This window comes from Monodelphis domestica, chromosome 7, assembly GCF_027887165.1.
Source record: "Monodelphis domestica isolate mMonDom1 chromosome 7, mMonDom1.pri, whole genome shotgun sequence".
NCBI classification, from domain to species: Eukaryota; Metazoa; Chordata; class Mammalia; order Didelphimorphia; family Didelphidae; genus Monodelphis; species Monodelphis domestica.
The window spans coordinates 277,683,808-277,700,713 of NC_077233.1; the positions used below are offsets into that span (position 1 = coordinate 277,683,808).

The 16,906-nt window shown below is 38.6% G+C and overlaps 1 protein-coding gene across 2 annotated transcripts in view; it reads right to left on the reverse strand.

The window, feature by feature from the left end:
- The window catches only part of NFX1 (nuclear transcription factor, X-box binding 1), an 87,386-nt gene extending 83,237 nt beyond the window's left edge, over positions 1–4,149 (reverse strand). The window contains exon 1 of one of the 2 annotated variants that reach the window (XM_007497896.2): positions 4,047–4,149. In XM_007497896.2, coding sequence (XP_007497958.1) covers positions 4,047–4,071 — 25 coding nt within the window. In that variant the 5' untranslated portion in view covers positions 4,072–4,149. The remainder of the gene's footprint in view (positions 1–4,046) is intronic. The other variant, XM_007497898.2, reaches the window with a different exon arrangement.
- Between the last annotated feature and the right edge of the window lie 12,757 nt (positions 4,150–16,906).

Below are 16,906 nucleotides of genomic sequence, written 5' to 3' on the forward strand. Positions count from 1 at the left end.
ATTTTTTTTATTGTTAGAGAGGAGATTAACAACAAACTTTCCCTTTCCCTACTACCTCCTTCTCCCACTCCATTCCTAAGTAGCTCTTCATAGGGTTGTGAAGTTTAGAAACGCCTTACTGCTTAGGATTCATTAGCTTAACATCTTTCTCTGCTGCCTTTCTGCCTCCATGACACCAAAGGAACTGGGTCTGCATTTACCGGTTTAAAAGTGGAAACCAGAGCATGCTCTTTTTTGATGAAGGTTTCTAGGGATGCCCTCCCAACTACTACCAGTTCTCCAGCCTGGGAAAATGGAAGAAGGTAGCATAGAGATAAGATAGGAGAGCTGATGAGTAAACCTTAGCAATTTGGGAAGAAATGCAGATAGTAAAGTAACCACTCTAAGAGCATAGAAGGAATTTGCCTCATTCCCTTGGCAACAAGAGCAGCAGGTCCCTTGGCAAGGATTAAGATACACCTGTTAAGAATACGATTATATGCTCTTCTTGAGTTTTACATAAATCATATTTTGGGTGCACACTATGTGAACTAACAAGTAGCTATTTTCTGAGGTCTTAATAAAAGCAGGTATGTACTATATTTCATATTTCTTGAGAACTGGCACAATACTTTCTAAATCTCCTCTATAATGATAGCTTCTCTACCGGGAAACAATTTTCAGGTCTAAACAAACAAGTAACTGGACTATAATTCTACTACTCATTCTGTTACCAAAAATTTTTAGTAGTTCCCCAATGCCTTTCGAGCTCAAACTCTACTGCCTGGCACTTAAGGCCTCATGGCACAATATCTTTCCAGCTTTATCTTATATTAATGTTTTACATATACTATACGCCAGCAAATTGTTTTCACACTTCCAAGCCTAAAGACTGTTCTGTTCTCTCTGTCTGAAATGCCCTTCCTCACACCTTTGCTTAGACTCTAACCCATCCTTTAAAGCCCGCCTCCCTCCATGTCATTTGTGGTCCCTCAGGTCTGAGGGAACACTGTGAGACTCTCTAGTGTACTAATCATATTACAGTGCCTCAGGGCTCTCCGTTAATGGCTTATCCCAATCTTGTTTGATCTAAACTTTTTCTATCTCCCAGTGCTGAATAGTGGTAGATCAAAGAAATACCAAGAACAGGATAAACCAAGATTTCAGGATTGGCATTGGCATCTGGCAAAGTCTCCTTATGAAGAAAATGGAGAGATCTTCTGGGTGATAAATGGTTAAACCATTTTGAAATGGCTGGTCCACTAGTTCCAATACTACTGATTAGTTGATATTTAAGGGAAGGGAGGTCACTAGTAGAATATCAAAGGACTGTCCATAGTTCTGTTGCTTCTAATTGTCTCCAGCATAAAAAACAAATTCTTCAGCCTAGGATTTAGTCATACATAATCTGGCTCCAGGATATCTTTCCCAATATATTTCATGTAAGTCTCCTTACACATACTACATTCCTACCTATTATCAACTCTTTCTTGAACTTGGGATTCAGTTTTCTGCCTCTGGCCTCTCAGAATCCTTATTTTACTTTTCCCTCAGGTGTTAGTGCTTTCTCCCTATAAGAGAAGTGTGAGTAAGTGCTGAATTTGGAGTCAGGAAGATCTGTTCCAATCCAATCCTACCTCAGGCATTTACTGGTTTGTGAACCTAAGCAAGACAATTAACCTCTCTGTTCTTCATGTGAAAAAATGGAAGGTTGAACTCAATGACCACTTTTAAATCAAAATCTCCTCAATAAAATCTATCTCCTCAACATATTTATCTATCTGTGGGCATGGTATGTATATCTTTCAATAGAAAGTTCCTTGTTGGCAGGAATGTTTTGTTTTGTTTTTTAACTGTATCTCTAGCTCAATGTCTTCCATGTGGTAAGCATTTAATAAATATTATCAACTTGGATAAAGATATAAAAGACATTTGACTAAAGATGGAAATATACAGGTAGCATGAAGCTAAAATAGATGGCATGACAGAATTAGGTTCCCAAGAGATCATGGCAGGCTAGAATGGTGAACTGAAGCAAATATGATCCTATTTAATAGGGATAATTGGCATGTTGCATAAAAACTCCATTGTACAAGATGGGGATGATACATCTAGAAAGCAGCTCATATTGATTAAAGAGATCTAGGGGTTTTAGAATACTGCCAACTCAATGAATCAGCAATGAAACACAGCAGCCAGAAAACCTATTGAGTTCTTAGGTGGCATTATGAGAGACAGTTTCCAGAACAAGAAAAGTAATGGTCCTACTGCACTAAACCTTGAAACTGACCTTGTCAGGAGTCCTTGCCCAATTCTGGGCACAATTGAGAAGAGACACTGAAAAGGCGCACAGCCAAAAAAAGGTGGCAAGGGAATGAGAACTCAGAATTATGCAATATACAGCTGAATGATTAGCCTGGAGGAATAGTTTGACAGGGGACATGAAAACTATCTTCAAGTATCTCAAGGACTGTCAGTCAGGTAGAATGGTATCAAATCCTTTCAGCATGGCTCCAGAGCATAAATAACACCAGCTAATGAAAGTAACTATAAAGAGGCACATTTTTTATTCAGTATTAGGAAGTTTCCTAATTAGACTTGTTCCAAAATAGAATGGGTTGCCCTTGGGAGTTGTTAAAAACGTTTTACAAAGGTAGAATTACAGGAATTGCTAGAACAAGACAACTAGTTTGACAAACATGGAGTATAATCAAAGGAATAGTCAAGACATATACAATTTAGCTTGGGAGAAGGCTGAGACAGAAACAGGTTAACCTGACCCATAAGAGCCTTGAGCCAAAGGTTATTGAGCAGATTACCCTGAATAGTGGAAAGTCAGGGCATTATGTAGAAGTTTGTAAAATAAATTAATCTAGGAAAGAAAAAGGGCTTAGAATACACATACACACAAAATCATCATTACAGAGTAATAGTCTGCCTCAAGCAAAGGTCCCAGAAAGGATTTCAAAAAGACAGATGAGGAAAGAGGCACATTCATTAGGATTCAGTTCAACTTAATTAAATATTAAACTCTACTTAAGTGTACAAAGATAGATGTGCTGTGAACCTTGCTTTCAAAATGCTTATAATCTAATGAGGATGAGGACATGGGTGAAGACAGGCAAAATTTGGAAACAAAGGAGTAGGTGAAAAGAGCAGAGGTCTAGGCAGGTTACTACCAGAAATTTGAGGGAAAGGATCCCTCCTACCTAAGAGAATGGAAAGATCAGATAGAGAAAGTGATCCTAAAAAAAAGTACCTGAACTGGGGATTTAAGGGAGGGAATTTACAAATTCAAGTCAACAAACAAGCACTTATGCGAAAGGTAAATTGCAACATATACTACATTCTAGGCACGAAGGCGTTATGAAATCTCGTTAAGAGGCACACAATACTGTGTTTGCATTTTATCTCACAGGTCGTACATGATGTTACTACCTAAATACCTTCCTTTTCATACAGGCAGCAAAATATTCACGGAGAGCCTAATCTGGTGGCAAGCAGGTGAAAGGAGAACCTAAGATGAGTAGGACAGCCCAGGTCCTCTAGCAATAAACATTAATAAAACAGCTGTATGGCGCTAAAAAGAGATGTAAAACTCCATCAGGGTTCAGAGGGGGGAAATCGCATTCTTGGAAAATGAGAAGGAAAAAATCTGGGTTTCATGGAGGTGGAAATGGAAAGGATGAGCTGTGGGAGGAGTCCGGGAATTGCAGGTGGAGAACAGTCTTGAGTAAGAAGGAAAGCCCACCCGGGCTCTACAGCTTCCCGACTCGAAACTCCCTTGCCATTTGGTCCCTTAGAGCCGCCATCCCCTTGCCCCCACCGTACCCTGGACAGGCGTGAGCAGCCCCCCAGGGACCCCGACAGCCCCTCTCGCGACACTAACCGCAGGAGGCCCGAGAGCGGAGAAATTCGGTCAGGATCAGTGACCGAACTTCCGCTCTCGGGAAAGGGGCAGAAACAGAGCGGACCCAGGTTCTCGAGGTCAGCTTGAGGAAGTGGAGGTGGGGGGAGGGAGTGGAGAGTAGGAAAGAAAAAGCCCACAGAGCGGGCCAGAACTCTACCTGATACAGGCGGCGCCTCCGCCATTCTTTCTCGTGAGCGGACACAACGACGGGGGAGCCCAGCCGTCTCCTGTCACGTGGCTCTAGGCTTCCGGGGCGGGGCAGGGATGGAGCGGGTCTGGAGAGCGGAAGGGAGGGGAGGGAGCTACCGACCAATGAGGGCTAAGCATCGGGTGATGTCATCCCTCTGACAGCCTTTGCTCTCAGGTCCCATTAAGAGATTTTGGGGAAACATTAAATGAGTTCTATCTTGAGTGCCCAGACTTCTCAGCTGAGTATTGCTTTGCCGTCCCCGCCCTCGGGGAGCTGACCTACAACCTAGCTCAGCATGGGACTAAAGACTAGTCCACCTCATTCCTCCAATCATCCTGCATTTATTGTACAGATAAATATGAAACACTTCCTCCTCTTAAAGTGGTTACGTTTTATTCAGATGAGACAATGTATCTATATAGTAAAATAATATATAAACGAAATGAAATAATTACTGCTCTTAAAGTGGTTACATTGTATTTGGGTGTGACATTGTATCTACAGAGTAAAATTAACATAAAATATGCAAAGTAAATAAATGGTAATTTACGGGTTGGGGATGGGATCAGAAAAGGATCCCAGTAGGAAGTCGTCAATAAGCATTTATTAACCTCCTGTGATTTGCCAGGCATTGTATTTTTAGGCGACAAGGATGCAAAGAAAAGCAATAGCCAGCCCCTGCCCTCAAGGATTTCACAGTCTAATGGAGAGACAAGAGTAGAGCCCGGAACAAACTAGAGATACAGTATAAAATGAAGATCATTTCAAAGGAAAGGCTTCTTAGAAGGTGAAACTTTAACTGAGACTTGAAGGAAGGAAGGAGGAAGAAATGAGGTAGTGTTTCAGCAGAGCTTTGAAAAAAAAAAAAACCCAGAGATTCTAAAAGATAGAGGTGAAGTCCCAGAGAGTTCATTCCAGGCATGGGGGGAGGATGGGACTACACGTGCAAGCAAAGGCAAGGAAAGCAGGAGATAGAATGTCATGTGGCAAAAAGTTTGGCCAGGCCAGAAAATACATGATTTGTAGTGAGGTTAAGCCTAAAAAGGTAGGTTAGAACTAGACCTTGAAGGGCTGTAAATAACCAAACAGAAATTTTAATTTACCTTTACTGGTAACAGGGAGCCACTGGTGACTTGCATAGGAGAATGACAAAGTCAGACCTGTGCTTTAGGAATATCACATTGGCAGCTGTATAGAGCAAAAAAAAAAGGTGAGAAGACAAAGAGCAGGTTATTATACTAATCTAGTTAGGTGATGATGGGGGCTTAAACTAGGGTAATGGGTATGTGAGTAGAGAGAAAGGGAGATGAAACATGAGATGTTGTAAAGGAAAAATCAGCCAGATTTGGCAACAGCTTGGATAAGTAATATAAGGAAGAGTTGAGGATGACTCCAAGGTTCTAAACTTGTGTTACTGCAAGGATGAGGTTGCCCTTGACAAAAATAGGAAGGTTTGGAGAGAGGAAGGTTTGAAGAGAAAGATAATGAGTTCTATTTTGAACATCGTTAAATTGAGTGATACTCAACTTCAGTTCTGTAGAAATTATATAGCAGTATAACTCACTCCATGTGTGAGCCACCCCCATACCCAGACAGGGGAGGGAGAAAGTGTTCCCACTGGGCTGCTGGGCAGAGGAGCAGGTGATGTGAGAAATGTCCTCAGGTGTTGTGGAGTGGGGGAGGAGAGAAGCCCCCTCTGGCATGTGTACCATAGGTTTACCAACATGGCTACATCGTACTTCATGACTCACAGCTATACAACATCACCAGAAGAATATTGGTGATGTTTGGCAAAGTTTTGTTATGAATAAAAAAAGAATAAAATAAAGTCAAGTTATTACACAGATTGTCATTTAATGTATAGCTTTATAGAAAACCTTTAGAAGAGCTGGAATAAACATCTCTAAGTTCACATAGGCCTCTCTCAAGTGGACTTGAACATAATTTGTTCCTAATTTTCTTGGCTATAAGACAAGACATAACCACATTGCCAAATAAAATGATAGTGTTTCTATTTTAGTTTGCCACATCCTTTATTACAAGGTAAATTCCTAAGTGCCAGGAATAATAAAGGCTTTTTTCTTATATTAATGATGTCTCCTTGATAAGGTGTGGATTTATTGCCTTTTTCTAGATACTTGTTGCCCCACTTATAACACACATCAGTTATCAGACTTTCAATGATTTTTATTTGTGTATTTAATTTATTTAAAGTTTTATTATTGCCCTTCCTTTATTTTACAGTCATTTCTGAATATCTCTTAGCCTCTCTCATCCTTCCATTTTTTTTCTCTTATAAAAAAAGCAAAAATAAAGTTAAGCAAAACTAATAGACATATTCAACTATGAGAGTATATATTAGAAGTGTCAAACCCTGCAGCCCACAACACTCTCATATTCTGCCCAAACCAGATTAAAATGTCATTGGGGAATATTTTTTAAAATAAATAAAAATACAATAAAATATAGATAATGTTACATTTTTAAAATAAGACGTGGTTCACAGGGATCCTTATGTTTAGATTAGTGGACCTTTTTTCTATCTGTTCAACCTCATTGATGAATGTAACATTCTACATCCAGAATCTATATATCAGAATATAACTCTAACACAAGGAGGAAGACATATTTCTTAAAGACAAAGAAAAAAATCTGAAGATTGGTCACTACATTCTATTTCATTTATAGTGTTCTTTTCATTTACATTGTTATAGTCAGTATACTGTTTTCTATTTCTGCTCACTTCATGATATCATTTGTCTAATATTGATTTACTGCCATTTATACCATTGGAATTGTCCTTTATAAGTGGCTGGACAAATTATGGTATATGAACTTATGGTATAAATTATGCTATAAAAAATCAGGAAAGAGATTTTATTTTATTTTTTAATTAAATTACATTTTAACATTTTTCTTCCAGAGTTATATGATTCATGTTTTCTCCTTTCCCCCTCCCAGAGTTGACAAGCAATTCCACTGTTTTATACATATATATATAATCACTTGAACCCATTTCCATATTATTCATTTTTGTAAAGGAGCAATTTTTTAAAACCCAAACCCTAAATCATGTGTCCATATAAACAAGTGATGAATCACTTGTTTTCCTCTGGATTTCTACTCTCAGAGTTCTTTCTCTAGATGTGAATAGCATTCTTTCTCATAAGTCAAAAGAAATTATCTTAGATAGTAAAGACTTCTATGAACTGATAAAGAGTGAAATAAGAAGAACCAAGAGAACAAATTATATAATAACAACAACATTATAGAGGAAAAAAACCATGAAGGACTCTGGTCAGTGCTATGCCCTACCATGTTTTGGGAGGAGTCATTTATAAAGATTAAATATATATATATATAAGATTAGAAAGCACATCATTGGGCAGGAGGTTCTGCTGTTTCCTATGAAGAACTAAGTCCAAGATGACTAAGGTTAGAACCAGTACAGCAATCGGGGACAAGTTCAAGCCAAGAGTCATGTACTTTCCCATAAAATCTGGGATGGGCCCTTGGGGGTGTGGTAGTTGACATTCTCTTCCAAGAATATAATATAAGCTCTGCAGGGATATCTGCCTCTCCGTGGCTGCTATTGAGAGGACGCTGTTCTTTGTCAGTGCTTTTCTGGGAGCTTATTCATAGGAGGTAGTCTTCTGGACTAAGATTTCCACAGTTTTTGGTGATGTCACATCAGCAGATGTCAGCAGTACCTTCTATGGGAAAGCAACTATTGGTGGAATTGCTGAAAGAAGTGAAGTGGTTTGGTGTGTTTGCTCTGAGGCTTCTGCACCAGCACTGACCCTCAGATGGCATATAATATAGATGAGATCCCGAATATGGCAAAAAATGGAGTACATTGACTGTGAAGTAGAGTATCTGGCTTCAGACTAGCTTTAAGACAAATAAGCGTTGAAGATTATATCTACTAATATTTAGGGTAGTCAATGATAACATAATGGAGTTGAGTTTTTGTCAGTGTGACCAACAAAAAGCCCCAAGGTCACATGACTGCCTCTGAGTATTCCAGCCTAGAAATGGACTATTTTGTCCAAGTAGAGTCCAAATGAAGACCTTTTGGTACTTGAGTCATCATTGATCAGGTGGAGGGAGACGATTGCTTTTTTGTTTGTTTTTGTTTCTTCAGAAACTATGGTAGACTTGTAGAATACCCACAATAACTTGGATCGCTTGGCTACTTACGTTGTCCCCTCATCTCCCAAGAGGTACCTTGCCCCCCCACCCCCACCCTCCAGTGACACTCAATAGTAATTTCAGTCTGATTAGTCCTTAGGATGGCAAGATTTCTACTAATCTTAGTATAGGTTTATGCAGAATATTAGTCAATCTGGAATTACCTACAAAAGACAACCACATGCATGGAGGCCAAACTCATAAATCATTTCTTTGGCATCTTCCTCCAAAGCTATAGGCTTCCTGCCAACTGGACTGAGGCTCAAATCTGTTGCTCTGCTCAACGTCTAGTGCCAAGCATAATTCTCTGAATTCTAACCATCATCTAAGATTGTGGGAAAACTGCGCCAACATAGTTCAGGGAGAATAAGAAGCCTCTCAAAAAGCTCCCAAGGAGCCAGGAGCAGAAAAGGGAAAGCAAGGTTAGAAGTGATGGACCCAGAAATGTAGAATAAGACATATATTTTCAGATATGGTCAGTGTTGGAACTTTTATTTTTGCTTAACTATGCATATTTGCTAAAAGGCTGGTTTCTCTCTTTGTTGTTTCTTTTTCTTTTTTCCAAAGGAGAAGATGGTGGGAGGAATGGGAGGACAGAGATAGGATAACCATCCCTTATTCTCTGGACTTAGCTATCATACTTTTCCATGTTCCTCCTTCCCAAATACAAACACACACACATATTTTGACCCCCTTTTTATGTGTTATCTTCCTGCATTAAAATATAAACTCTGTGAGATATGGGACTACTTTTTGCTTATATTTGTATCCCCAGCACTGGCACAGTGCATGGCACTTAATAAATGGACTAACTTATTTCTTTTTTTTTTTAAACCCTCCCCTTCCATCTTGGAGTCAATACTGTGTATTGGCTCCAAGGCAGAAGAGTGGTAAGGGCTAGGCAATGGGGGTCAAGTGACTTGTCCAGGGTCACACAGCTGGGAAGTGTCTGAGGCCAGATTTGAACCTAGGACCTCCCATCTCTAGGCCTAGCTCTCAATCCACTGAGCTACCCAGCTGCCCCCTAACTTATTTCTTATACTAAGTAAGCTGTTTAGTCTCCTAATTCTGTCCTCTAGAACTATCATTTCATTTCTATTTTAATTGTAAAACTCTTGCTTCATTTCTTCCAGAATTCTAATAGAACTTAGGGCACAACTCTAATTTCCTTGAAGAGTGTATTCTTAACCAAATGTACACAAACCCCCAAAGGACTCAAGGATAGATTTCAAAGTGGGGTCTGGAAACTTTGATGGAAAGATAATTATCTTATTTTAACATATTTCCTTTGTAATCTTATGCATTTTATTCAGTCCATTTAATAACATTATTCTGAGGATGCTACCAGTCTTTACCAGATTTTTTTTGTAACCAAGACAAGGCAAGGAATTCACATCTTTTCAAAAACCAAAGCTCCATTTATCCCTATACTTTCTCATTTTTAATAGGAATGAGTTGTATTTTAGCAAAAGCTTTTTCTGTTCTATTGAGATAATCATATGATTTTTTTTATTATTGATATAGAATCTTTCTCACTTTTATAGATGAAGAAACTAGGGTCCAAAAAGGTTAGGTGACTTGTCCAGAGTCATAATGGGTAGTAAATCCCCAATTTGAACCGTTTAACCCATGAATCTATGAACATGTTATCCTTATTTTTGCCATTCAGAATCCCAACTTTGTTTTAATTTCAGGGCCACCTCTTGAAAGAAGCCTTCCTTTACTGATATCTCCAACTGCTAGTGTCTCCTTCCAAAATTATTCATTTATTTCATGTATGTTTATATATACATTCATGTGTATATGTGAACACACACATATATGTATATATGTATTGTACATTTTTGTCTCCTTTTGGAATGTAAGCTCCTCAAAACATTTCTTCATTACCTTCTTGGATGCGCTTCTGATATTCCACATTTTGTGTCTATGCCTCAGCTGCCAGAAATTCCCGCAGTGACTGGAGCCTTCTGACATTGGAAAAAACCTTCTACCCTGTTGGGTCCCTTTCTCCTATTGCTGCCATATCACCATGTAGCTTCTCTTTTTTTCCACTGGCAAGATCCTCCAGGGGGACTTCCTTTTGGGGGATGGTCCTAGGCTGATCTTCATTCACATCCCACCTCTCTGACACTCCAGTTTGATCCAGACACCATATTACTCTGAAAAACTTTCCTAAGTGCCTAGAAATTTCTTCATACTGGCCCCTTCTCCCACCAGGAATTTCCTCCTAGGACCTTAATTTTGGGAAGGGATCAGACCAGCTTTCCTTTATTCCCTGCCAAGCTCTGCTTCCAATTCTGATACTATATTCCTTTATATTTCCCCACCTTCTCCTTCTCCAGCACCATATTCAGCTCCCTTTTGTATGTTCTCTTTCTGTGTTAGAATGTAAGCTTCTAGGGGGCAGCTGGGTAGCTCAGTGGATTGAGAGCAGGCCTGGAGACGGGAGGTCCTAGGTTCAAATCTGACCTCAGACACTTCCCAGTTGTGTGACCCTGGGCAAGTCACTTGACCCCCATTGCCTAGCCCTTACCACTCTTCTGCCTTGGAGCCAATACACAGTATTGACTCCAAGACGGAAGGTAAGGGTTTAAAAAAAAAAAAAGAATGTAAGCTTCTTGAGGGCAAAAACTGTTTCTTTTTTTTTGTTTGTTTAATATTTATATCCCCAACACTTGGGCATATAGTAAACACTAAATAAATGTTTGTTGCCTTGCTTTTTGCTTCACATCTCAAAATTATTTGTAACTGACTGAAAGATATAAATAAATATAAAATTTATTATACTTATTGTTTTTTTTTAAACCCTTACCTTCCATCTTGGAATCAATACTGTATATTGGCTACAAGGCAGAAGAGTGGTAAGGGCTAGGCAATGGGGGTCAAGTGACTTGCCCAGGGTCACATAGCTGGGAAGTGTCTGAGACCAGATTTGAACCTAGGACCTCCCATCTCTAGGCCTGACTCTCAATCCACTGAGCTACCCAGCTGCCCCCTATACTTATTGTTTTTGACTATGATAAAAACATTTGATTTTGTTAATAAAATATTGCCTTTAAACACTCTTTTCCAATGAGATGTCTCCCATGCATATATCAATATCATTCAAGATTCTTTGAAAGAAAATATAGATCCAGACTGTTGGGTATCCAGACTATTTGGTAAAAATTTCTGGGATAACTATAAAGTAGGTTGGCAGAAACTAGCAACAGAATAATATTTTACATTATTCACTAATATAAGATAAAAATGGATACATGATCTAGACATAAAAGGAGATATAAATAAATTAGAACAGGTTAAATATTATCCATCAGATTTATGGGTAGGAGAGGAATTTATGATTAAACAAGAGATGGAGAGTGTTAAATTTTTTATGGTTTGGACATAGTATTTAAATTGGTGGCCATCAGGGATTTAATTTTTTAAATCTCAAAATGAATTACTAAAATAGAATGGAATTCATGATAGTTTATTTACAATAGAGGGAAGATATTAAGGAAGAGATAAAAGGGGGGAGAGAGAGAGAGAGAGCTCTGTTTCCTCAGAGCCAGGTAGAAATTCTAAGCCTCAGCCAGGGGAAAGGAGTCTCAAGATGATGGGCCTTTCTCAGAGTTTCTCACCTCCAGAAAGGCAAGGAAACTAAGTCAGACTTTCACTCACCACGGTGACCGTCTAAAAGGAAAGCAGTCTGAGGTCTCCTGCACGAGCTCTTCCAGCGGTCTAGTTCCACAGCCAAGTGTCTTCACTCCAAGTCTGAGTGTCTGTCTTCCAGTTTCTCAAGTGTCTGTCTTCTAGTCTCTCCTCCAAGTGACTCTTGTATAAATGGAGATTTTGAACCCAAGACTTCAATCCCAAGAAGTCATTGGTATTTCCCAGAATTCCCTATAATCTCTGAGTCTCCATGTAGGTGAGATCACAATTGGTATTTAATTGGCAGTAACGCCTACCACACTCTCTTCTCTGCCATTGCAATGATGTAGCAAGTAAGCTAAGCTAAGCTAAGCTAAGCATGGGGATTTTGAATGGACTAATCAGCCATGGGCATGTGGTTTTTATTTTGTATCCTTGATTTCTAATAATCCTTAATAAACCTCATAAAATATATTTTTATTAGAGATATAATTTAATTTTTACACTCTTCTTCATTCTTGATTGACCCTTGTGTGCCTCTGTTTCCTCTATTTAAAGACCTTGTTCTCTTATGTCACCTCCCCTAAATTTTTACATCTACCAATCACAGCAGACGCTCCTCTCCAGGACTGCCCATTCAATGTATGAAATGGGTGTCACATCTTTTGTAATTAGTTTACCTTTTGTGGTTAACACCTTTTTGGTTAGTTAACACCTTTTTGTAGTTAGTTAACACCTTTTTTTGTAGTTAAAAAGGGAAGATCTACTTTAAATACTGAGTTAACACTTTGGGGATTAAAATCTAAAAATAGACCAGGGATTACAATTTTATATTCACTATCAAGGAAGACCTAGGTACCTTCATTGTTATAATCAGAAGATAGCCAAATCCAATCTTCACAAGAACATTGTATGATGCAAAATGGATAATTTTGAATATATTTAACTGAAAATTTTTTGTACAAATAAAACAAATGTTGCCAAGATTAGAAGGAAAGAAGAAAATTGGGCAGCAAATTTTGGAGTTTCTCAGAGGTCTCATATCTAAAATATAGATTATGGGATTAGGAGCCATCCTCTAGTTGATAAATGGGAAAAAGATATGAACAGACAGTTTTCAGATGAAGAAATCAGAGCCATGACAAAATGCTCCAAGTCATTACTAATTAGGGAAACACAAACCAAAACAATTCTGTGCTTTCACCTCACACGTCAGATTGGCTAAAATGACAAAAGGGCAAAATGACAAATGTTGGAGGGGATGTGGAAAAGTAAGGACACTAATAGTGTTGGCAAAATTGTGAACTGATCCAACCATTCCAGAGAGCAATGTGGAATTATGTCCAGGACTATAAAACTGTATGTTCTTAGACCTCGCAATGGCATTGCTGGGTCTGTTTCCTAAGGAGATCCCCTGTTATAGAAAAGATATAGTATATAGTGCAAGTTGAAGGCCTCAAAGTTGAACAGGAGGAGAGATGGTTAAACTACCTTCTGAAAACTGCAAAGTTCTATTAATGACACCAAGTTCTATAGAAACAAGACTTATCTACTTAAAGTTATGCAACCTTATTATAAGCTTTATTCACCAACTGGTATTTCTATATGGTTGTGACACATGGAATTATTTATACATTAAGATTTTGATCAAATGGCAAGAACTCAGAAACTTTGGGCATATGCAAATGTACATAATTATTTTTATCTTTGTCATTCTTTCAACTTATACTGAGAGAGCAAAGACATCCATACAGACGCTTTTATTATTTTCTAAGTTTCCATTAAAGAAGCTATTTCCCTTCCTCCAGGCAGCAAACCCACAAGTGGCAAAATGTTAGAAAAACAGTGTTCATAAATAACACTGTTAATGTTTTCACCAGAATATTTGAGCTTCGCTCAGATTTGCCATCTGGACTATAACGAGGGACAGAGGAAAGAGATAAAGGCCTGGTGCTTTAAAAAGATTTAATGTGCGATTTTTGTGTACTTCAGTCAGGAAAGTGTGAATTCTTTTAAAAAAAATAAAGGACATGCTTTCATGATTCATTAATTCTTGAATTAAATATCACACAGAGGGTAATAGAGAGGAACTTGATGTGAGAAGATTGTAACATACAACCAATGAGGAACATCTAAGAATTTTTTTTTTAAACCCTTACCTGGAATCAATACTGTGTATTGATTCCAAGGCAGAAGAGTGGTAAGGGCTGGCTAGGCAATAGGGGTTAAGTGACTTGCCCAGGGTCACATAGCTGGGAAGTATCTGAGGCCAGATTTGATCACAGGACCTCCCATCTCTGGGTCTAGCTCTCAATCCACTGAGCTACCCAGGTGGCCCCAACATCTAAGAATATTAAGACTAAGAAATCTGATCAAGGGAATCTATGATAGGAAGAGAAAGTATTTGAGGGGTGACAAGTTGACAGCCAGAGTATTCCAATGGTGTTCTCATAAAATTAGCAGAGAGGAAGACATTGGTATATTGAGTGAGCCCCAGGGAGCAAATTTATGGAAGAACACAGACAAGAATCATGCAGGAATGAGAGGGAGAGTAATAATATATGTTGAGGGGGATTCCCAAATGAATGAGATCAGTGTTGGCCAAAATTTTCAAGATTGCATGTGTAAAAAGAATCTTTATTTCTTTTTTTAATTTAATGGGGGACCTGGAGATCCTCTTACAATAGAGATATGTAGGGATTAACCAGCCCATAGTGACAGGAAGTAGGAACCATAGACAGGAAGTGAGGTAGAAAGTGGGGAGAAAAGGAGATGAGTGTCAGTTGGTCAGTCTGTTAGTTGCTGACAGTTAGGGCTGATAGTTGCAGGGAAGTTGGCTGCTGGAAGTATGTTGGGTTGGTGGTTGGTGTTTAGTTGCTGAAATATAAAGGCAGGCCTGAGCTTACTGAGAGGGCTTTTTGGCTTTAGTCTTTAGAGCGCTTTTAAGCTTTGGGCTGTTAGGGTTTTTTCCTTCTTTGAACTTTTTGGAAGGTGGCTGGCCTTCATTGACAGACCTTTGTTGGATTTAACACTGATTGGGCTGGTTTTGATTGGGCTGAATTGTGTTGGAACTGTTAGTTATTGGGAGATATAGGCAGTTTTAGGTAGTAATTATAGGTAGTTATACGGTAACTAGTACAGACATTAGGAAATTTTCTTTCTCTACCTCTTTCCTATATTCATTTTACTATCTCTGTTTTAATTAAACAAAATTGTTAAATTATTAAAAGCTACTCTCTTATTTTGTCAAAACTCCTAATTTAACCATTACACATGCCCAAAGTGTATCTTCAGGTTGCCTATGAGCCCTCACATTACCCCAAACAGTGGAAGGAGGAACTGCTCACATTGGGCAGCTGGACAGAGGGATGGGGCATGTGAAAAACGTCCTCAAGTGTGGTGGAGAGGGGAATGGAGCAGCCCTTCTTGTGTCACCCCAGCATCCATGCCACAGCTTCACTGACACCATCATGGATCTATTTGAATACTCAAGTATATTCTCCAGTGCTTAAGGCTTGGGATTCAATGAGTTCTGGTTTCCATGTCACATTGTTGATTCAATATTAAATTAATATTTAACTAAAATCCCCCTGATCTTTTTTACAAGATCAAGATATTATCTATCTACACCTCTCCTCTTATATTTATACAATTTTTTAAATTAAAAATATTTTATTTTCCAAATTTCATGTAATAATAATATTCAACATGTTTTCTGGAATTATAAGATCCAAATTGTCTCCCTCCCTTCCTTCCCTCACCCTTCTCAAAGCAACTTGATTTGGATTATACTGTATTATCATGTAAAACATACCACCATATTGGTCATTGTAAGAGAACACTCATATAAAACTAAAACCCCAAAGTAAAACCATAAATAATGTGGAAGATAGTATATTTGAATCTGCATCTATCTGCAACAATTCTTTATCTGGAGGTAGATAGCATTCTTTGTCATAAGTTCTCCAGAATTTTCTTGGATCATTGTATTGCTGAGAGTAGCTAAGTCTTTCACAGTTGATCATCATACAATATTGCTGTTACTTTGTACAATGTTCTCCCTGTTCTGCTTATTTTGCTCTGCATCAGTTCATATAGATCTTTTCAGCTTTCTCTGAAATCGTCCTGCTTGTCATTTTTTATAGTACAATAGTATTCCATCACTAACATACATCACAATTTGTTCAATTTCCAATTTTTTGCTACAAAAGCTGTTATAAATAGTTTTGCACAAGTAATTCCTTTTCCCTTTTTTTATGATCTCTTTGGTATACAGACCTAATTGTGGCATTACAGGATCAAAGGGTATTGTGCAATTAATTTTTGAACCAAATTGTAGGAATTTATATTCATCCCTATAAAATTTCACTTTAGACAGTCCAGGGTTTTAGTCTAAAGGGCCCCTCTGGACCCCAATTCTTTTGCCCAACATACCAGTTATTCCACTCAATATTTTAATAATTCTTTTTTTTTTTTAAAACCCTTACCTTCTGTCTTGGAGTCAATACTGTGTATTGACTCCAAGGCAGAAGAGCAGTAAGGGCTAAGCAATGGGGGTGAAGTGACTTGCCCAGGGTCACACAGCTGGGAAGTGTCTGAGGCCAGATTTAAACTTAGGACCTCCTGTCTCTAGGCCTGGCTCTCCATCCACTGAGCTACCCAGCTGCCCCCAATATTTTAATAATTCTACTTTGTGTCATCCACAGATTTGATAATTATGACATCTAGCTCTTTATTCAAACCAATGATTTAAAAAAACAAGTTGTAAGTGTTGTTGTAAGTGTAGTTGTAAGTGTTGGACGAGTCCAAAATCGAAGCCCAGCAGACCAAAATGTCACGTTTTGGCTGCCCCCCTCTAATGCTCGGCATCAGGGATGTGCTGGCAGAGATGAGACTAAAGCAGGGCCTCGAGATGCCAGAGACAAGAAGGCGAGGCCCCTCGAACAAAAACTAACTAATACCTCACTGATGAACGTCACGTGCAATCCTCACCAGCAACA